Source organism: Eulemur rufifrons, chromosome 21, assembly GCF_041146395.1.
Source record: "Eulemur rufifrons isolate Redbay chromosome 21, OSU_ERuf_1, whole genome shotgun sequence".
In the NCBI taxonomy this organism is placed as follows: Eukaryota; Metazoa; Chordata; class Mammalia; order Primates; family Lemuridae; genus Eulemur; species Eulemur rufifrons.
The window spans coordinates 15,250,016-15,265,372 of record NC_091003.1 but is presented as its reverse complement, the minus strand read 5'-3'; the positions used below and the strand labels follow the sequence as shown (position 1 = coordinate 15,265,372).

General features: G+C 47.9%; 1 protein-coding gene across 1 annotated transcript in view; it reads right to left on the bottom strand.

The window, feature by feature from the left end:
• The window catches only part of FAM222A (family with sequence similarity 222 member A), a 54,414-nt gene that overhangs the window by 14,047 nt on the left and 25,010 nt on the right, over positions 1-15,357 (bottom strand). The window contains exon 2 of the mRNA XM_069496976.1: positions 11,442-11,569. Coding sequence (XP_069353077.1) covers positions 11,442-11,523 — 82 coding nt within the window. The 5' untranslated portion in view covers positions 11,524-11,569. The remainder of the gene's footprint in view (positions 1-11,441; positions 11,570-15,357) is intronic.

Below are 15,357 nucleotides of genomic sequence, written 5' to 3'. Positions count from 1 at the left end.
ACGGGGTCTCGCTTTTGCTCAGGCTGGTCTCGAACTCCTGAGCTCAAACAACCCACCCGCCTCGGCCTCCCAGAGTGCTAGGAAAACTTTCTGATTTCAAAACATACTACCAAGCTACAATAATCAAGACAGTATAGTACTGGCATGAGGCTAGACATATAGATTAATGTAATAGAGGATCCAGAAATAAACCTTCAATTGATTTTCACCAAGGGTCTCAACACAACTCCATAGGGGAAAGATTAGTCTCAACAAATGGTGTTGGGTACAAATAGATGTCCACATGCAAAAGAATGAAACTGGATCCTTTCCTCATACCAGACACAAAAATTAACTCAAAGTGTACTATACACCTACATGCAAGAGCTAAAACTATAAAAAACTCTTAGAGAAAAAAAACATAGGAGTACATCTTCATGACCTTGGGTTAAGCAAAGCCTTCTTAGATAAAATACCAAAAGCAAGCAACAAAGGACACTTTGATTTCATCAAAATTAAAACCTTTTGTGATTCAAATAGAAGAAATTGAAGAAGACAATCCTAGAATGGGAGGAGATATTAGCAAATCATGTGTCTTACATAAGTACCATGCCCTGATTATGCCAGTGGAGCTCTAAGATCACGTATCTCCTATGGGACTTGTATCTAGAATATATAGAGAACTTTTACAAATGAATAATAAAAAGACAAATAATTTAAAAATAGGAAAAAGAGCTGAATAGACATTTCTTCAAAGAAGACATATAAAGGCCAATAAGCACATAAAAAGATGTTCGCCATCCTTAGTCATCAGGAAAATGCAAATCAAAACCAAGATGAGATACCACTTCACACGACTAGTAAGGCCATAATCAAAAAGCCAGAGGACACCAATGAAGATGTGGAGAAACTGGAACCCTCACAGCCTACCAGTGGGACTGTAGAATGGTACAGCCACTTTGGAAAAGTTTGGTACTTGCTCAGAAAGTTAAAACATCATGACCACGTGACCTAGCAACTCCACTCCTAGGTATATACGCAAGAGAAATGCAAACGTATGTCCACACAAAAACTTGTACACCGATGTTCACAATAGCCAGAAAAGTGGAAAAACCCCAATGTCCGTCAACTGAAGAATGGATAAATAAAACACGGTATATCCATACAATGGAACAATATTCGGCAATAAGGAATGAAGTACTAATACACACTTACAGCGTGGATGAACTTCGAAAACGTAAAGCGAAAGAAGCCAGTCATAAGAATGCATTTGTATGAGACGTCCAAAATAGGCAACTCCATGGAGACACAAAGTAGTTTAGTGGTTTCTTGGGGCTGGGGGCATTGGGCAGACATGGGAAGTGGTTACTAATGGGTTTGTGGTTTCTTTTTTGGGGTGATGGAAATGTTTTTGAATTTGGTAGTGGTAACGGTTGCATGACTCTGAATATACTAAAAACTACTGAATGGGTGAATTGTATGGTTATGAATTATATCTCCATAAAACTGTTAAAAATATTGCGATAGCATCTTCATAAAATGGATTTTCCAACTGTCTGTTGTTGGCATAGAGCAGGAGCCAGCAAACTAGTGGCTTGCTGCTTGCTTTTGTAAAGTTTTATTGGAACACAGCTACGCCCATTTATTTTTATAGTCTATGGCCGTATTCGTGCAAGAATGGGAGCACTGATAAGTTACAACAGAGACCTTATGGCCCACAAGGCTGAAAATACCTGCTCTCTACAGAAGGAGTGTGCCAACCTCTGTTGTAGAAGAATGCAATTGTGTTTGTACGTTGATCTTACATCCGCGATCTTTCTGAAGTCGTCGTACTCTCTTGGGTTTCCTATACAGATGGTTTTACTCCTTTCTAACCCTGATGCTACCTTTTAATTTACCATTCGTGTCGTACTGCGCCGGCTAGGACCTCTGTGCAGGTGTGGACAAGCAGTGACTTGGATCTCGGTCTCCCGACGTTGTCACCCCCCGGGTTTATTTGTAGCAGATCGGGGTTGGATGCTCTGAGAGACATGAAGGAAGCGGCCTGCCTTCCTAGCTGGCCCGGAGCTTATTTTTACTTATTAAATCACACCTGGGGGGTCGAATGCCTCTGTCTTCTCCCAGGCTCAGTTCCCGCGGCAGGGGTGGCACCAGACCCTCCCTCCGTCCCTCAGGCTACGCTCAGCAACAGCTTCGTAATTGAATCTGCTGTGCGGCCCAAGATTTGTTTTTAATTTCATTGGAATTTTAAATTGCTTTGTTTCTTCCGTAGTTTATTAGCATTGGTGGAACCGCGCGGTACCTGCAGGAATGCTGGCGGGCCCCGGGTCTCTTGGGCAGTAGCTCCGTCCTGCCGGGGTCATGGGGGTCTGTAGGGAGGGGCGGGGTGGGGGTGGGAGTTGGGGAAGAGCCACTCCCCGATCTTGGTGGGCTACAAGCCCTCCACGCTGCTCACCAGTGAAGATGAGCCAGCTGGGTCAGGGAAACTCTTGTCCCCTTGGGGGGATGGATGTTGGTGGGAGGGGCTCCCACGCCCTGGGGATGGGGGCAGGTAAATGTTTGAGTTGGCCGCCAAGCCCTGGGGGGCTCTCTCTCCTTCCCTTGTCCCCATGCCGCAGCAGTGGAAACTGAGGCACAGTCACTCACTTTCCTGCGATCACACACACACACACCCGATTCAGGGCATAGCTAGAATTTGACCTAGGCCCATCTCAGCCCCTGGGGGCTCATGGGGAAGGGGGGTGGGTGGGCGTGCTGCCCTCAGCTACAGAGAGGCTGCTTCACTCACCCGAGGTCCAGCGGAGGAGGGCGGGAGCTCACGTCTGCCCCCTGGGGTAGCGGCCTCAGCTCACCCCCTTGGCCACCTGGACACAGAGGAGGCCTAGTCCCTGGGAACTGGCTCTGCGCTGGCCCTGCTGGCTCTCTGGCTTCTGCACAGCCTGTATTTTTAGCAGTTCATGATTCAAAAGTTTGTGTATTAACACCATGATGAGAAAGTCAAGAATTTATTAGCAGGGAAGGTCCTGAGTAGCCGAGATAAACGGGCTTCTGTCCCAGGAGTGGCCAGTGTCCTGCCTGGGTCCCGGGACTCTGGCCAGCTGGGAGTAGCCTGAGATCTTAGGCCTGAGGTAGTGGAGGGGGATGGACTTTCCCTTTGCCCCCAATTTTTCTTCCTTCCTTTTTCTCCAATCACCTAGAATAGGCCACGACAACCCAGGCTCCTAGACACACCCCCCTGGCTCCCCTGTCCAGCCTGACCTTGGATTCGAGAGAGGTGAACTGCAGCCATTTCTGGTTCACTTGGCACGTTCTAGGCACACAGGGTGGCTGGACCTCATGACGGCCCTATGCAGTCAGGCTACTCTGATCCCGGTTTTAGGGGCCACCTCTTCCCCCCCTCAGCCGAGCTGTTGACACGATCATCGTAGATGGTCAGAACTGGATGGCTTCTTGGGTCCACCTCATCTGACCCCTCGCTTTACAGAAGGGGGAACAGAGGCCCCGAGAGGGTGACCGACTGGTCCAAGGTCATGTTGCCCGTGGTTTGGCTGAGACCTTTCTCCGTTGACGGAACATGCAGCACATTTGTCTAAAAGATGTATCTAGTAATTAAAAAACAAAACAACAAAACAAAAAAATGGAGCACAGCCCAAGGTCAGGTCACAGAGCTCAGGGTCAGCCTTTCCCATCTCAGTTCTGCCCAGGGACAACAGGAGAGGCCTAGGCCCTGATCGCCCCAGAGTTACGCCCAGGAGGAAAGGGCAGGAGCCTCCGTGGCCAAGTGTCCAGGCACTGCCCGGCAGCAGGGCGCCCAATTCAATTTGCTTATCTCTCTTCCTGCCTCCCTCTTTCCTGTGCTCTTCAATTACAGGCAGCATCAGTGTCTTTTCCAATAAGCACAGAGATGTCAAAGGATCTGAGTGGGCAGGAGAAGCAGGACGTCCTTGGTGGCCCTCCACGCTCTCTCGTTCCGGCCTTGGAGCAGGAAGGACGGCCCAGCCCTGGTCAGCAGGCCTGGCTCCTGCCGGCAGCAGAGGCAGGACAGGGAGCCCCTGACAGCAGCAATCAAAGGTTAAAATGCACAGATCTTTTGAGCCAGCAGGTCCAGCCTGGGAGAATTTTTTTGCACAGGTACCCGAGGACAAAGATGTTCATCACAGGACTGCTTACAACAGTGAGAGACTAGAAACAAACTAAATGTCCACAAGCAAAGGGATGGTTAAATGTTGTCACTCTTTATCCGCACAATGGACCACAATGCAGCTGCGAAAATGCTAAACAAACAAAACGGTGGACCGGCTGCCAATAGCAGCAGAGATCAGGTGGGGCTGAGGGAACAGAAAAAAGGTGCCACAGCTGGAGGTTTCAGAAAGAACCAGCAGAACACACCTCCCAGAAGCGAGGCGCACAGCCTGAAGTACAAAATCTAAACCCTGTATTTGCAGTAGTGAAAGTAGAGGTGCGTCGCCGGTGACACAAGCTTTCCTTAGACTCACGAGACTGATAAGAGCAAAGATGGCAGGGCTACATACGAAGCAGCCATACTTGCAGGAACCCGTGTGTCTCTGAGGCAACTGGGGGAAATAGAGGATAAATGAATGCACCTACGAAACCCGGAGTCATAAGGAAAGTTCCTGTTAGCCCTTCTGCAAATAGCTGGGCTGGGAAAAATTCACTTCCTTTTAAGGGAAGTCATCCAAATTGAACCAGCATAGGACCTAATCAAAATACACTAAAAAATGAGGGCAAGGCAAAGCATTAAGTAAAGTCATGGGTGGGGAAAAAACATTTCCCATCAGAAGAAAGTTATTGTAACAGTCACAGAAGAGATGAAGATGACAGCCAAGGATTTCATCATGAAGGGAAAAGCTTAGTAAGCAATTGTTTCTATAAAGCAAAAACACAAAGCAAATATACAAGAGTAGCATAAGAAAACAGTAAAGGGGGAAATAAAGTGAACACAAGGGGAAAAAGGCACTGAAAACAGAGGAAGAAAAGTGACCAATGTGAAAAGGAAATAAGGTATTAGAAAGGCTTGGTCAGCAAATGGTACAGAGGGAAGAGAAGTGAAAGACAGCCAACATATGCTTAACTTCGGTCCCCAAGGAGGGAAACTAAAATAACACAAGCCTTGGATCTGCGTGCCGAAAGGGCACAGTACCGTGTTCCAGGGAGAATCAACTCTGAATGATCAACTGCAAGATACAGCCTATAAGGTAACTGGACATGAAAGATATGGAAAGATCAAATATAAGGGGGAAAAGATCACTTTGACTTCTCCATGGCAACACACAACATTAGAAGACATTAGAACAAAGCCTACAAAATCCTCAAGGAAACAAAGTGACCCACGAACTTTTTTTTTTTTTAACCAACTCAAATAGAAATGCAACAGATAGACCTTCTAATTGTGTGGAAACTCCAGGAGGAGTGTTCACATGAGGCCTCCTTAAGCAATGTGTTAGAAGGCCAACTTGGGATGGTGGAAAACTAACGCACAAGAATTGGTGTTGAGCACTGATCTATCTAGGAGACTGGAATTGAAACCCACATTGGTATGTGGGGATGGTGATGACGTAGCCAGATGCTAACATTCATTACAAGCCCTAAGAATACAGTTAGCGGAGGGGGCAGGGGAAGAAGGGGAGAGTAGTATAAGTAGACTAATGTCCTTATCTGTGATGGCTGGAATCAAAAGATATCATTTAAAGCCAATGGCAGGTCACAGAGGTTTAACAATATGACATGAACCCCAAGAAAATGTTATGGAGAGAAAAAGGAAATACACTAATTTCATCATTTTATTTCTCTTAGGGAAAGTAACATATTATTCTAAAGAAACAGAGAATGAAGGAATTATTTATAGTCATACCACTAGAACCAAAATGCCAACCTTCCTTACGAGTAGTACGTACACAAAACAGAGAACACAGACCACATAGTGAAAGACTTTTTAAAGCACAAAGGATTGAACTAAGACCAGATATCTGTCATACCAATAAATGTAAATGGGCTAAACTCTATTAAAGGAGAAAAAAGGCATTCAGATTGGATCACAAAGCTTAATCCAGCTCTGTAGTACATGAGTCACATCTACATAAAGTAATTCAGAAAGGTTGAATTAAAAGGTTTCAAGAAAAATGTGAATTAAAAAAGGCAGAGATTACCATCTTAATAGATAAAGTTGAATCCTGGCCTTTTCGGCCTGAATTCAATTTTATCTATTAGAATGTAATTCACTAAGAAGATTTAAGGTATTAATATCTATGCATTAAATAACATTGTGTCACCATTCATAAGGCCAAAGCTACAGGTGCTACAAGAAGAATAGACAGGAACATGTTAGCAGTAGGTGTCTAATTCTTTTCTCTCTCCCAGACAGGTAAGGATATAGAAAACCTAACAACATGGTATACACTAAACTCTGAATCTTAAAAACAGAGCCAGTATCTTCTTTTTAAGTCCCCATAAAAAATGCACAAAATTCACAACAATTACCACAGATTATATCACAAAGAAAACTTTAATAAATTCTAAGAAAGTAGAAATAATAGTCTCCAATCATAATGCAAAAAAAAAAAATCAAGAAATAATGAAACACAAGAGCATCTACTATAATACTTGATAGGTGGGATTCAAATGAGTATTAGGTCAAAGAAGAAATCAAAACCAAAATTATAATATATCTAGAAAATAATGATAATGAAAATACTACATATTAGAACCTATAGGACAATATAGCTCAGCAGTGCTCAGAGACTTCGTAGCCTTAAGTTTTCCTATTTTTTTTTTTTTTTTTTTTTTTTTTTGAGACAGAGTCTCACTCTGTTGCCCAGGCTAGAGTGAGTGCCGTGGCGTCAGCCTAGCTCACAGCAACCTCAAACTCCTGGGCTCAAGCAATCCTCCTGTCTCAGCCTCCCGAGTAGCTGGGACTACAGGCACGCACCACCATGCCCGGCTAATTTTTTCTATATATATTTTTAGCTGTCCATATAATTTCTTTCTATTTTTAGTAGAGATGGGGTCTCGCTCTTGCTCAGGCTGGTCTCGAACTCCTGAGCTCAAACGATCCGCCCACCTCGGCCTCCCAGAGTGCTAGGATTACAGGCGTGAGCCACCGCGCCCAGCCCTATTTTTGTTGTTGTTGTTGTTTATCAGTATAAAGATTTAAATCTCTAACTCAAATTAAAACCTAAGGAAAGCAGAAAGAAGGCTTTAATAAAGATAAAGGCATAAATTAATGAATTAGAAACCAGAAAATCCTAAATTGGATCTTTGAGGAAGGGGGATAGATAATGTCATTAGCTAACTACCCAATAAGGAAAAATGGGAAAAGGAGCACAAAATATACAATGCAAGAAATAAGGCTGATTCACCACTTAAAAGAACTGCAAAAAATTATTTTGTTCAAGTGCATGCAAATAAATTTGAAAACCTGGATAGTTTTCTAGAGAAACATAATTTAGCAAACTCATTCAAGAAGCAGTAGAATAATTAGACCGATTATTACAGAAGAAATAGAGAACATTATCAAAGAGCTATCCATCACCACAAATAAATGTACTAGTCCAAACACTTTCATGGGGATCAATAAGACTTTAAAGAACAGATAATTCTATGTCTATTTACACTGTTCCAAACCATACAGAAAGAAGGAAAGCCTCCATTTTCTTTGCGAAGCAAGTATAATACAGCAAAACCCAATGAAAATCGTTCCAAAAATTAGAAAATTGAAAACTAAAAAGCAATCTCACCAATGAAATTGAGGTCAAAATCCTATATAAAACAACAAATCCAATCCAGCAGTATATTATAAAGAAATATTCACCATAGCCAAATGGCATTTAGTCTGGAATGCAAGGATAGTTCAATATTAAATGGATTGAAGGAAAGATAACATATGATCATCTTCATAAACACCGAAAAGTACTTTGGCAAAGTTCAACTTCCATTCTTGATTTTAAAAATCCTTAATAAAACTGGAATAGATGGAGACTTATTTAACCTAGGAAAATATCTGCCTCCAAACCAGCATTGCCTAATTAGGAAATCTAGAAGCCACAAAGCAAGAATGTCTAGTATCACCACTATTATTTTTCCTCGTGCTAGGGATAGTAGCCAACTCTATTAAGTAAGACAAAGACATTAACGTATAAAACAAAGTAGGAGTAAAATTATCATTTGCAAATGATATGATGGGATATAACTGGAAAACCCAAGAGCCTAAGTTGAAAAACTATTACAAACAATGAAAGAATTCAGTAAGGCGGCAGAAGTTAATTGCCTTCATATAAACAACCTCAATTTATGGAAAAAAAGACTCTTCCTACAAGTCATATGGGGCAAATAAAAAATAATAAGAAAGAAAAAAAGACCAGCCAAAAAAGCTAAACTGTCCAGAAGTAAACTTAATTAATGATGTGTAACATCTAAATGAAGCAAATGTTAAATTCCTGAGGGACACACAAGAAAGGCTATCATGTTCTTGGAGGGAAGGGCAGCATTATAAAAATGCCATTTCTTCCTAAATCTATAAACGTAATGCAGCTAGGTGTGGCGGCACACACCTATAGTCCCAGCCACTGGGGAGGCTGAGGCAGGAGGATCACTTGAGCCCCAGGAGTTCGAGGCTACAGAGCACCATGCTCGTGCCTATAAATAGCCACTGCACTCCAGTCTGGGCAACATTGCAAGACCCTGTCTCCAAAAAAAAAAACCAAAAAACTGTGATACAATCCCAGTAAAAACATGAGCAGGACTTTTGTTTTCACCTTAGATAAGTGGATTCTATAGTTCAGACAGGAAAATAAATAAAACAGCCAAGGAAATTCAGGTGGGGGCTGGATAACAAGGAGCAACAAGCTCCATCAAATATCAAAATGTGGTCCAGGTAGAATACCCCAAATCCAAAATGTTCCAAAATCCAAAGCTTTTTGAGCACTGACATGACGCTCAAAGGAAATCCTCATTGGAGCATTTTGGATTTTCAGATTTGGGATATTCAGCTGGTAAGTATAATGCAAATATTCCAAAATCTGAAAAATTCTAAATTCCGAAACACTTCTGCTCCCAGGCATTTTGGATGAGGGATGCTCAACCTGTGTATACCTGCTCCAGTGTGGATGTGCCTTGAAAACACGCTAAGTGGATGAAGCCGGTCACAAAAGACCACATCCTATATGATTCCATTCTTGTGGAATTCCACGATAGGGAAGTCTACGGAAAAAGAAGGGGTAGCTGGGGGAATAAGGGGGTGACTGCTGTTGGACAGGAGTTTCTTCTTCAGGTGATGAAAATGTTCTAGAATTGACTGTGGTGATGGTTGCACAATTCTGTGAATATACTAGAAACTGCTGAATTGTGCACCTCAAAGGGGTGAGTGGTATATGAATTATATTTCCATAAATCTGTTACATTTTTAAAATATAACATTGTAATAATTAAAACAGTATTGCACTGACACTTACATACACTTGGATCCATACCTCACACTTTACACCAGATATATTAATAATCAAATCTTGTATTATTAGAAATACCATAAAAGAACTAGAAGCAACCTTTTCAAACATATAGATCATATATATATATTTTTTTAAATTTTAACAGAACTAGAAGAAACCTGGGGGAAGTTTTTTAAAAAAAAATCTCAGCCTGTGGAAGGACTTTCTAAGTATGACACAAGACACCCGCAATTCTTTTGACAGACAGAGGTCTAATTCCATCATATACCAAGAGCTCCTACAAATCAGTAAGGACAAAACCCACCACTCCGTCGAACACATGGGCTAAGGAGATAAGTAGATTATGCAAAGGAAAAACAAACGGCTCAAACACGAAGAGATGTTGAACGTCATTCATATTAAAACTAAATTAAAACTACATTGTGATCTTGTTTTCACTGCTCAGGTGAGCAAAGCCTAAATGTTTGATGCCATGCTTGTGATGGGGAGGGTGTGGGGACAGACCCTCTCACACATGGGTGACAACCCACCTGGTTGTCTTTGGTGCTGTGGGGTGTCAACAGGTACAACATCTAGAGACGTCTGTCCGACCACGTCTACCAAAATGACAAGCGCACATACCTGTGACCCAGTCTAGGTCCAAAGCCCAATTCCCACTTCCAGAAATTTACCCTGCTGTTTCATCCACACCCTTGTGACACAGGGTTCATTGCTGCGGCATTGCTTGTCGCGGCAACAGGTTGGGGACACTCTAAAGAGAGGACTGGCCGAATGAGTCACGGTTCACCCTTGCTAGGGAAAACCATGTGCCAAGAGAGCGAGGAAGCACTTTAGAAGCCGACGTGCAGGATATATTGCAAAGTGACAACGTGAGGTGCAAGACGGCGCATGAAATAGGCACGTACACACACATTTGCTGGGACATACACAGAACATCTGGAAGGATCCATGTGAAGCTGACAACGTCACCTGCCTCTGGGCAGGGGAGTGGGTGGAAGCTTTAGTCCGTATACCCCTTCCTTCCTTTCGAGTTTTGGATCACATAAGTGTGTTACCTTGTCTAAAGATACATAGTTGAAAGAAAATAAAAAAAAAGAAGCCACAGTGTAAGCATAATGACAAATGACAACTGGTCCCCAGCTGCAGGACAGGAGCAATAGGGAGGGGTGGGGACTTCGGCAAACACGAACGGACGTCCCTTTACAGAGGCAGTAGCCCAGCCCTAACCAGTAGCTGCGGTACAGGAACGCAGGCCTGGGTACCAGATCCTCGGACTTTTTCCAGGAGATACCAACAATCCGGATTGTTATGCAAATCTCCTGTGTTTGTTTCCAAGTGCTTCATTTTTCTTTCTTTCTTTTTTTTTTTTTTAAAAACATTGTGGTGGCTAAAAATAATCAGATTAGAGGGTCTGGCATCCTGGTTCTAGACGGTCAGGGAGGACAGACCCTTGGAAGTCACCAAGTTCAGCTCCCTAATTTGACACGTTGAAAAAGCAAGGCCAGAGAGGGGAAGGATATGCCTCAAATCACACAGCAAATGGCGCCTGGCACTGGGACCCCCGTCAGGACGACGAAGACGACGATGGTGAGTGAGACAGACACGGGGTGTGGTGACAGCGTGTGGTGGGGTCGCAGAGCGGGGGTTGGGGCTGTGGAGCTGGTGCGAGGAGGCTGCAGGAAGGAGGGGCGGGTGTCATTTTGGGGGAGGAGTCCAGGGAGGTGGCACAGCATGGGCAGAGGCCTAGAGGGCTAAGAGCACAGACATTTTCAGACAGGGTCACAGTGAGGGGACATGCTCAGGTCAAATGGCATTCCCTGCCCGCGACCTGCCCTGCCAAGGCCAGAGGCGGGTGTGAGCATGAAGTGTGTAGGCACAGAAAGCCAGCCCCAGTGGGCTCAGAGTGGGGGAGGGGGAGGGGAGTGGGGGGGGGGGGAGGAGGAGGAAGAGGAGGAGGAGGGAGGAAGGGTCCAGGCAGAGGGAGGGCATCCCACTCACACTTGCGCAGCTCCAGGCTCTTGCTCGGGCAGGCCAGGTGTTGGCCCGGCGGGTTCTGGGTCCTCTGCAGACAGGCCAGCATGGCAGAGCTGGGGGCCCCTGGTGGGGCGCACTCTGCAGCAGGGTCCCTGTGAGGAGGGAGAGGTGTTCGTCACTTGGGAGTGCTCCATGCCCTCCTCCTGCCATCCCCGGGGAGTCCCTGCCAGCAGCCTCCCCAGTGCCCTGCAGAACATCAGAGACTTTCAGAACAGACACACCCCTTTTCCCCCTATTTGACAGATGAGGGGACCAAGGCTCTGAGGCATCAAGAGGCTCATTTGTGGCCTCACAGAAGGGACAGGATCCAGGACTCTCGAGCGGTGGACTTCCACCACGACAGGGCTGGAACCAACAAGTCAGCTGTGGCCCCGCCTACTGTGCGGCCCCCTGTTCCAGGGGGCTGCCCCGATGCCTCCAGGCTGGGTCAGACCTCGCCCCTCAGTGTCCCACAGCAGGCTGTCCTTCCGGCTGGTGGTGACCCCTGGCTCTCTCATAGCCCCCTGTGAGCAGGCTGCCCTGAGCTCATCAAGGGTGAAGACTGCACCCAGTCGTCTTTGGAGGCTACTCGGAGGGGTGCCCAGGCAAGGCCAGTGGGCACGAGGGTGTCCCAGTTTACTGCAGTATTGGTCTGGCCCTGCCTGGCGCACTCACACTGCACCCTGGAGAGGAGATGTCAGGCTGGCGCGTCCCTGGGAGAACGAGGGGCCCGCCAATCCTGACCCATGCTGAGCCCTGGGCCCAGCCCCTGAGGGCCACCAAGGCTGCGCTGAGCCGGGATCCTCAGCCCCAGTGGGAAGGGCAGGGCCACGCATGGCAGCTCCGTCCCGCCAGGCCATGCAGAGGTCTGTGCCCCGCTGAGGTGGCAGCTCAGAGGCGGCTCCACACAGGCCCAGGTTGTGCTCCCTCGCCCAGAGTCAGGCGCCTGGCGCTCACACAGAACCTCGCCGTATCTTCACAAAACCCACTTTCCTGCAGATAACGTGTGGGGAAGCCGAGGCACGTTCCCCAGAGCCCCTGCGAGGGGGGGGAAGAGCTGCCCTGCTGGGTCCCTCCCTTCCTCGCTTCCTGCTAAGGAGAAGGCGGGTCCAGGTGTGAACTCAACCCTGGGCACCCCTGATGTCCACCCCCCCAGGGACCCCGGCCCCGCCACTTCCTGCCCCCCGACGTCCCGAGCAGCCACGCTGGGTCACCTCCATCCTCCCGTTGGTTCGGAAGGAGGAGGAGAAGAAAGAAGAGAGAGAGTGTGTTGAAAGGGAAGTTATTTAATACTAAACAGGTGTCTGGAGCCCTAAATTCTGCCGCTTTCTTCTAATAATGAAGTATTCATGAGGAAAAGCCTTTTTTCACTACTTTCTTAAGATACTAATTTCACAACAAGCTCCTTGTTACGGCGCAATTATTCCAATCTTGTATTTCCCCGAGACGGTGGCAGCCTCCCGTCTGTCCTGGCCTCTCGGTAAATGAAAGACAATCACGTAACCACCTTTCATTATGCTCTATTTTACTTTCAGCAAAGGTACCCTGAAAGAAATGATTTCCTCTGAAAGGGACTTTTATTCAGTTTCAAAACCAATTTTCTCCTATTACTGTCTCAAAAAAAAGAGAGAGAGAGAGAGAGAGAGGGGAAGGTGGGGGATGGATGGATGGGGGGAGGGGAGGGACTGTCGCCACCTCCCAATCGCCAGCCTTAACACGGCGACGCCGTAGAAGCTGCAGTATCCACTTCCCGCCTTTGATTTCTGGTAATTTTAAAATAGGCCATTACAATCAGGCAGAAATTACACAGTTTAAAGGGGGATGAAGTGGGGCTCACTGCAGGGCGAAAGTCCTTGACTGCGGGAAAGCGGCGCCGCTCTTCTCCTCGGGGACTTGGGACGTGAGCAGGTGGCGGGCGCCAGCCTGGCCGAGGCTCGAAACCACCACAGCCTCGGACAGCCCTGGAGGACATGCCGTGCACACGGGCACGCTCTGCCCTGCCCGGACACGGCGTGCTGGGCACCCATGCGCGCTCACGCCGGCGCACGCTCAGGTATGTGCATACAGGTGCTCGTGTGCTGCGTGACACGCCCTTCCACGCCTGCCGGCACTCTCTGGCGCCCTCTCACGTACACACAGGCAGTCTATGGGGACGCACCGTCGCGTGCCGGGGCCACCGGGCAGGCAGGGGCTGGGGAGCTCCGCTGCTGCCCACGGCCGGGCCCCGCTGGGCCGGGAGGGAGGGAGGCCGGAGACCTGGGCTGGCCCTGCGGCCTCTCCCGCTCCCAGCACGCTGCGGGGCCCCAGGTGGGCTGCTCACCCTCTCTGCCTCTAAATGTGGCTCCATGACCCCTGTGGTCCCTGCCAGGTCATTTTCTTCCAGAGCCCTGGCCACTCCCAGCCCTATCAGGTGCCCGGGGTCCAGAAGCCCAGCCCCTGTCCAGGTCCCCGACCACTCCCCCATGGGCCATACATCCCAGCATGCTTTGCAGGCAGAAAAGGGCAGGGGCAGGTCACCTATTCCGGAGCCTCTCTTGACCCCGTCACCTGCCCTCCCAGAGGGGCTCTGGTTCCCAGAGTGCTCTTGTGGTGGGCGCCCAGGCAGTTCCAGGACCCAAGAAGGGACTGAGCTCAGGGGCCACAGAGGATTTTCAGGAAGTGAAGGCATCCAAGTTAAGGCTTTGGCTCAGCTTTGCCAGGGCAGCTGCCTGGATCATGCTGTTCCTCACTTCTGGAGGACCAGCAGGTAAGGCCCTGCAGCCTGTACCCAATTTCCCCAACTCACTGCCCATTCTCTCTGGAACCCTGTGCCCTGCTGCGGGCAGGTGGGGAAGCCCAGTAGGGAGGGGGCAGGGGCCAGCCACACATGACGAGGATGAGTGGGCCACCGCCTCCACTTCCCAAAATCCCCAGCACCTACGTCAAGGCCCCCCTTCATCTATCGTGGTCCCCCCGCCCTCCTTCCAGCCTGGCTGCCTCTCACCTCTCTGGACTTGTGTCCGTGCTGGGCCCTCTGCCTACAGCAGCACCACCCCGATCCGTTCCAGCTCAGATCTGTCCTCAGATTCGGGCTCAGCTGTCCCCTCTCTGGAGAGCCCCTGATCACACAGAGTTGTAACTGCCAGTTTTCACGTCTCTCTCCACTGGACTGTGAGTTTTCTTAGGGCCAAGGACCGTGTCTTATTTGCCTCTCCCCCCAGTCCCTGGCAAAGCGCAATCATTTAATAAACAGGTGTTGAATGAACGACTGAATCAATGAATTGGTTATTGTCAGGTGAACTGACCGAGGCCCAGAGAAGCCGAGCGCCCTGCACAAGGTCACACAGCAAGGCAGGAACAGGACAGGGGTGGGCGCCTAAAACACGATCTTCCTGTGACCCTCCCCTGCCCCCTCCTTGCCTGGCGTCATCCCAGCTGCAGACAGCCGGCCCCTCGCAGCCCCCATCCTGGACTCATGACTCCCCCGGCCAGGGACCATCCAGAAAGCGCTGCTCATTTTCAACCCCTATCTGCAAATCAGACTGTTTATAAGCTCAAGGTCTTTTGTGACTTTAATAATAAAAAAAAAGGGGGGGGAGGGGAGGGGAAAATGTCAAAAGCCTCCATGATTAGAATGCTTTGGCACCTTCCCTGACATGGGGGCTGATAAGACGCCTTATCTCCGAGACACCCGAGGAAAAGGTCCCCTCCACCAGATAACGCCCCCAGCTGTCGATATGCCCTTTCATAGCTGAGGATTTAGATAAAGGAAATGTGACAGGGGAGGGGAAAGAAAGGAAGGAACTTTCCAAGTCCGAGGAGGAATCCAGTCTGTGCTGCTCGCCAAGGCAGAACAATGAATCGGAGGGGGATGTCGAAAGGCTGTCTTTATTTTTATTAAAAGAACAGGGAATCGGGGCCT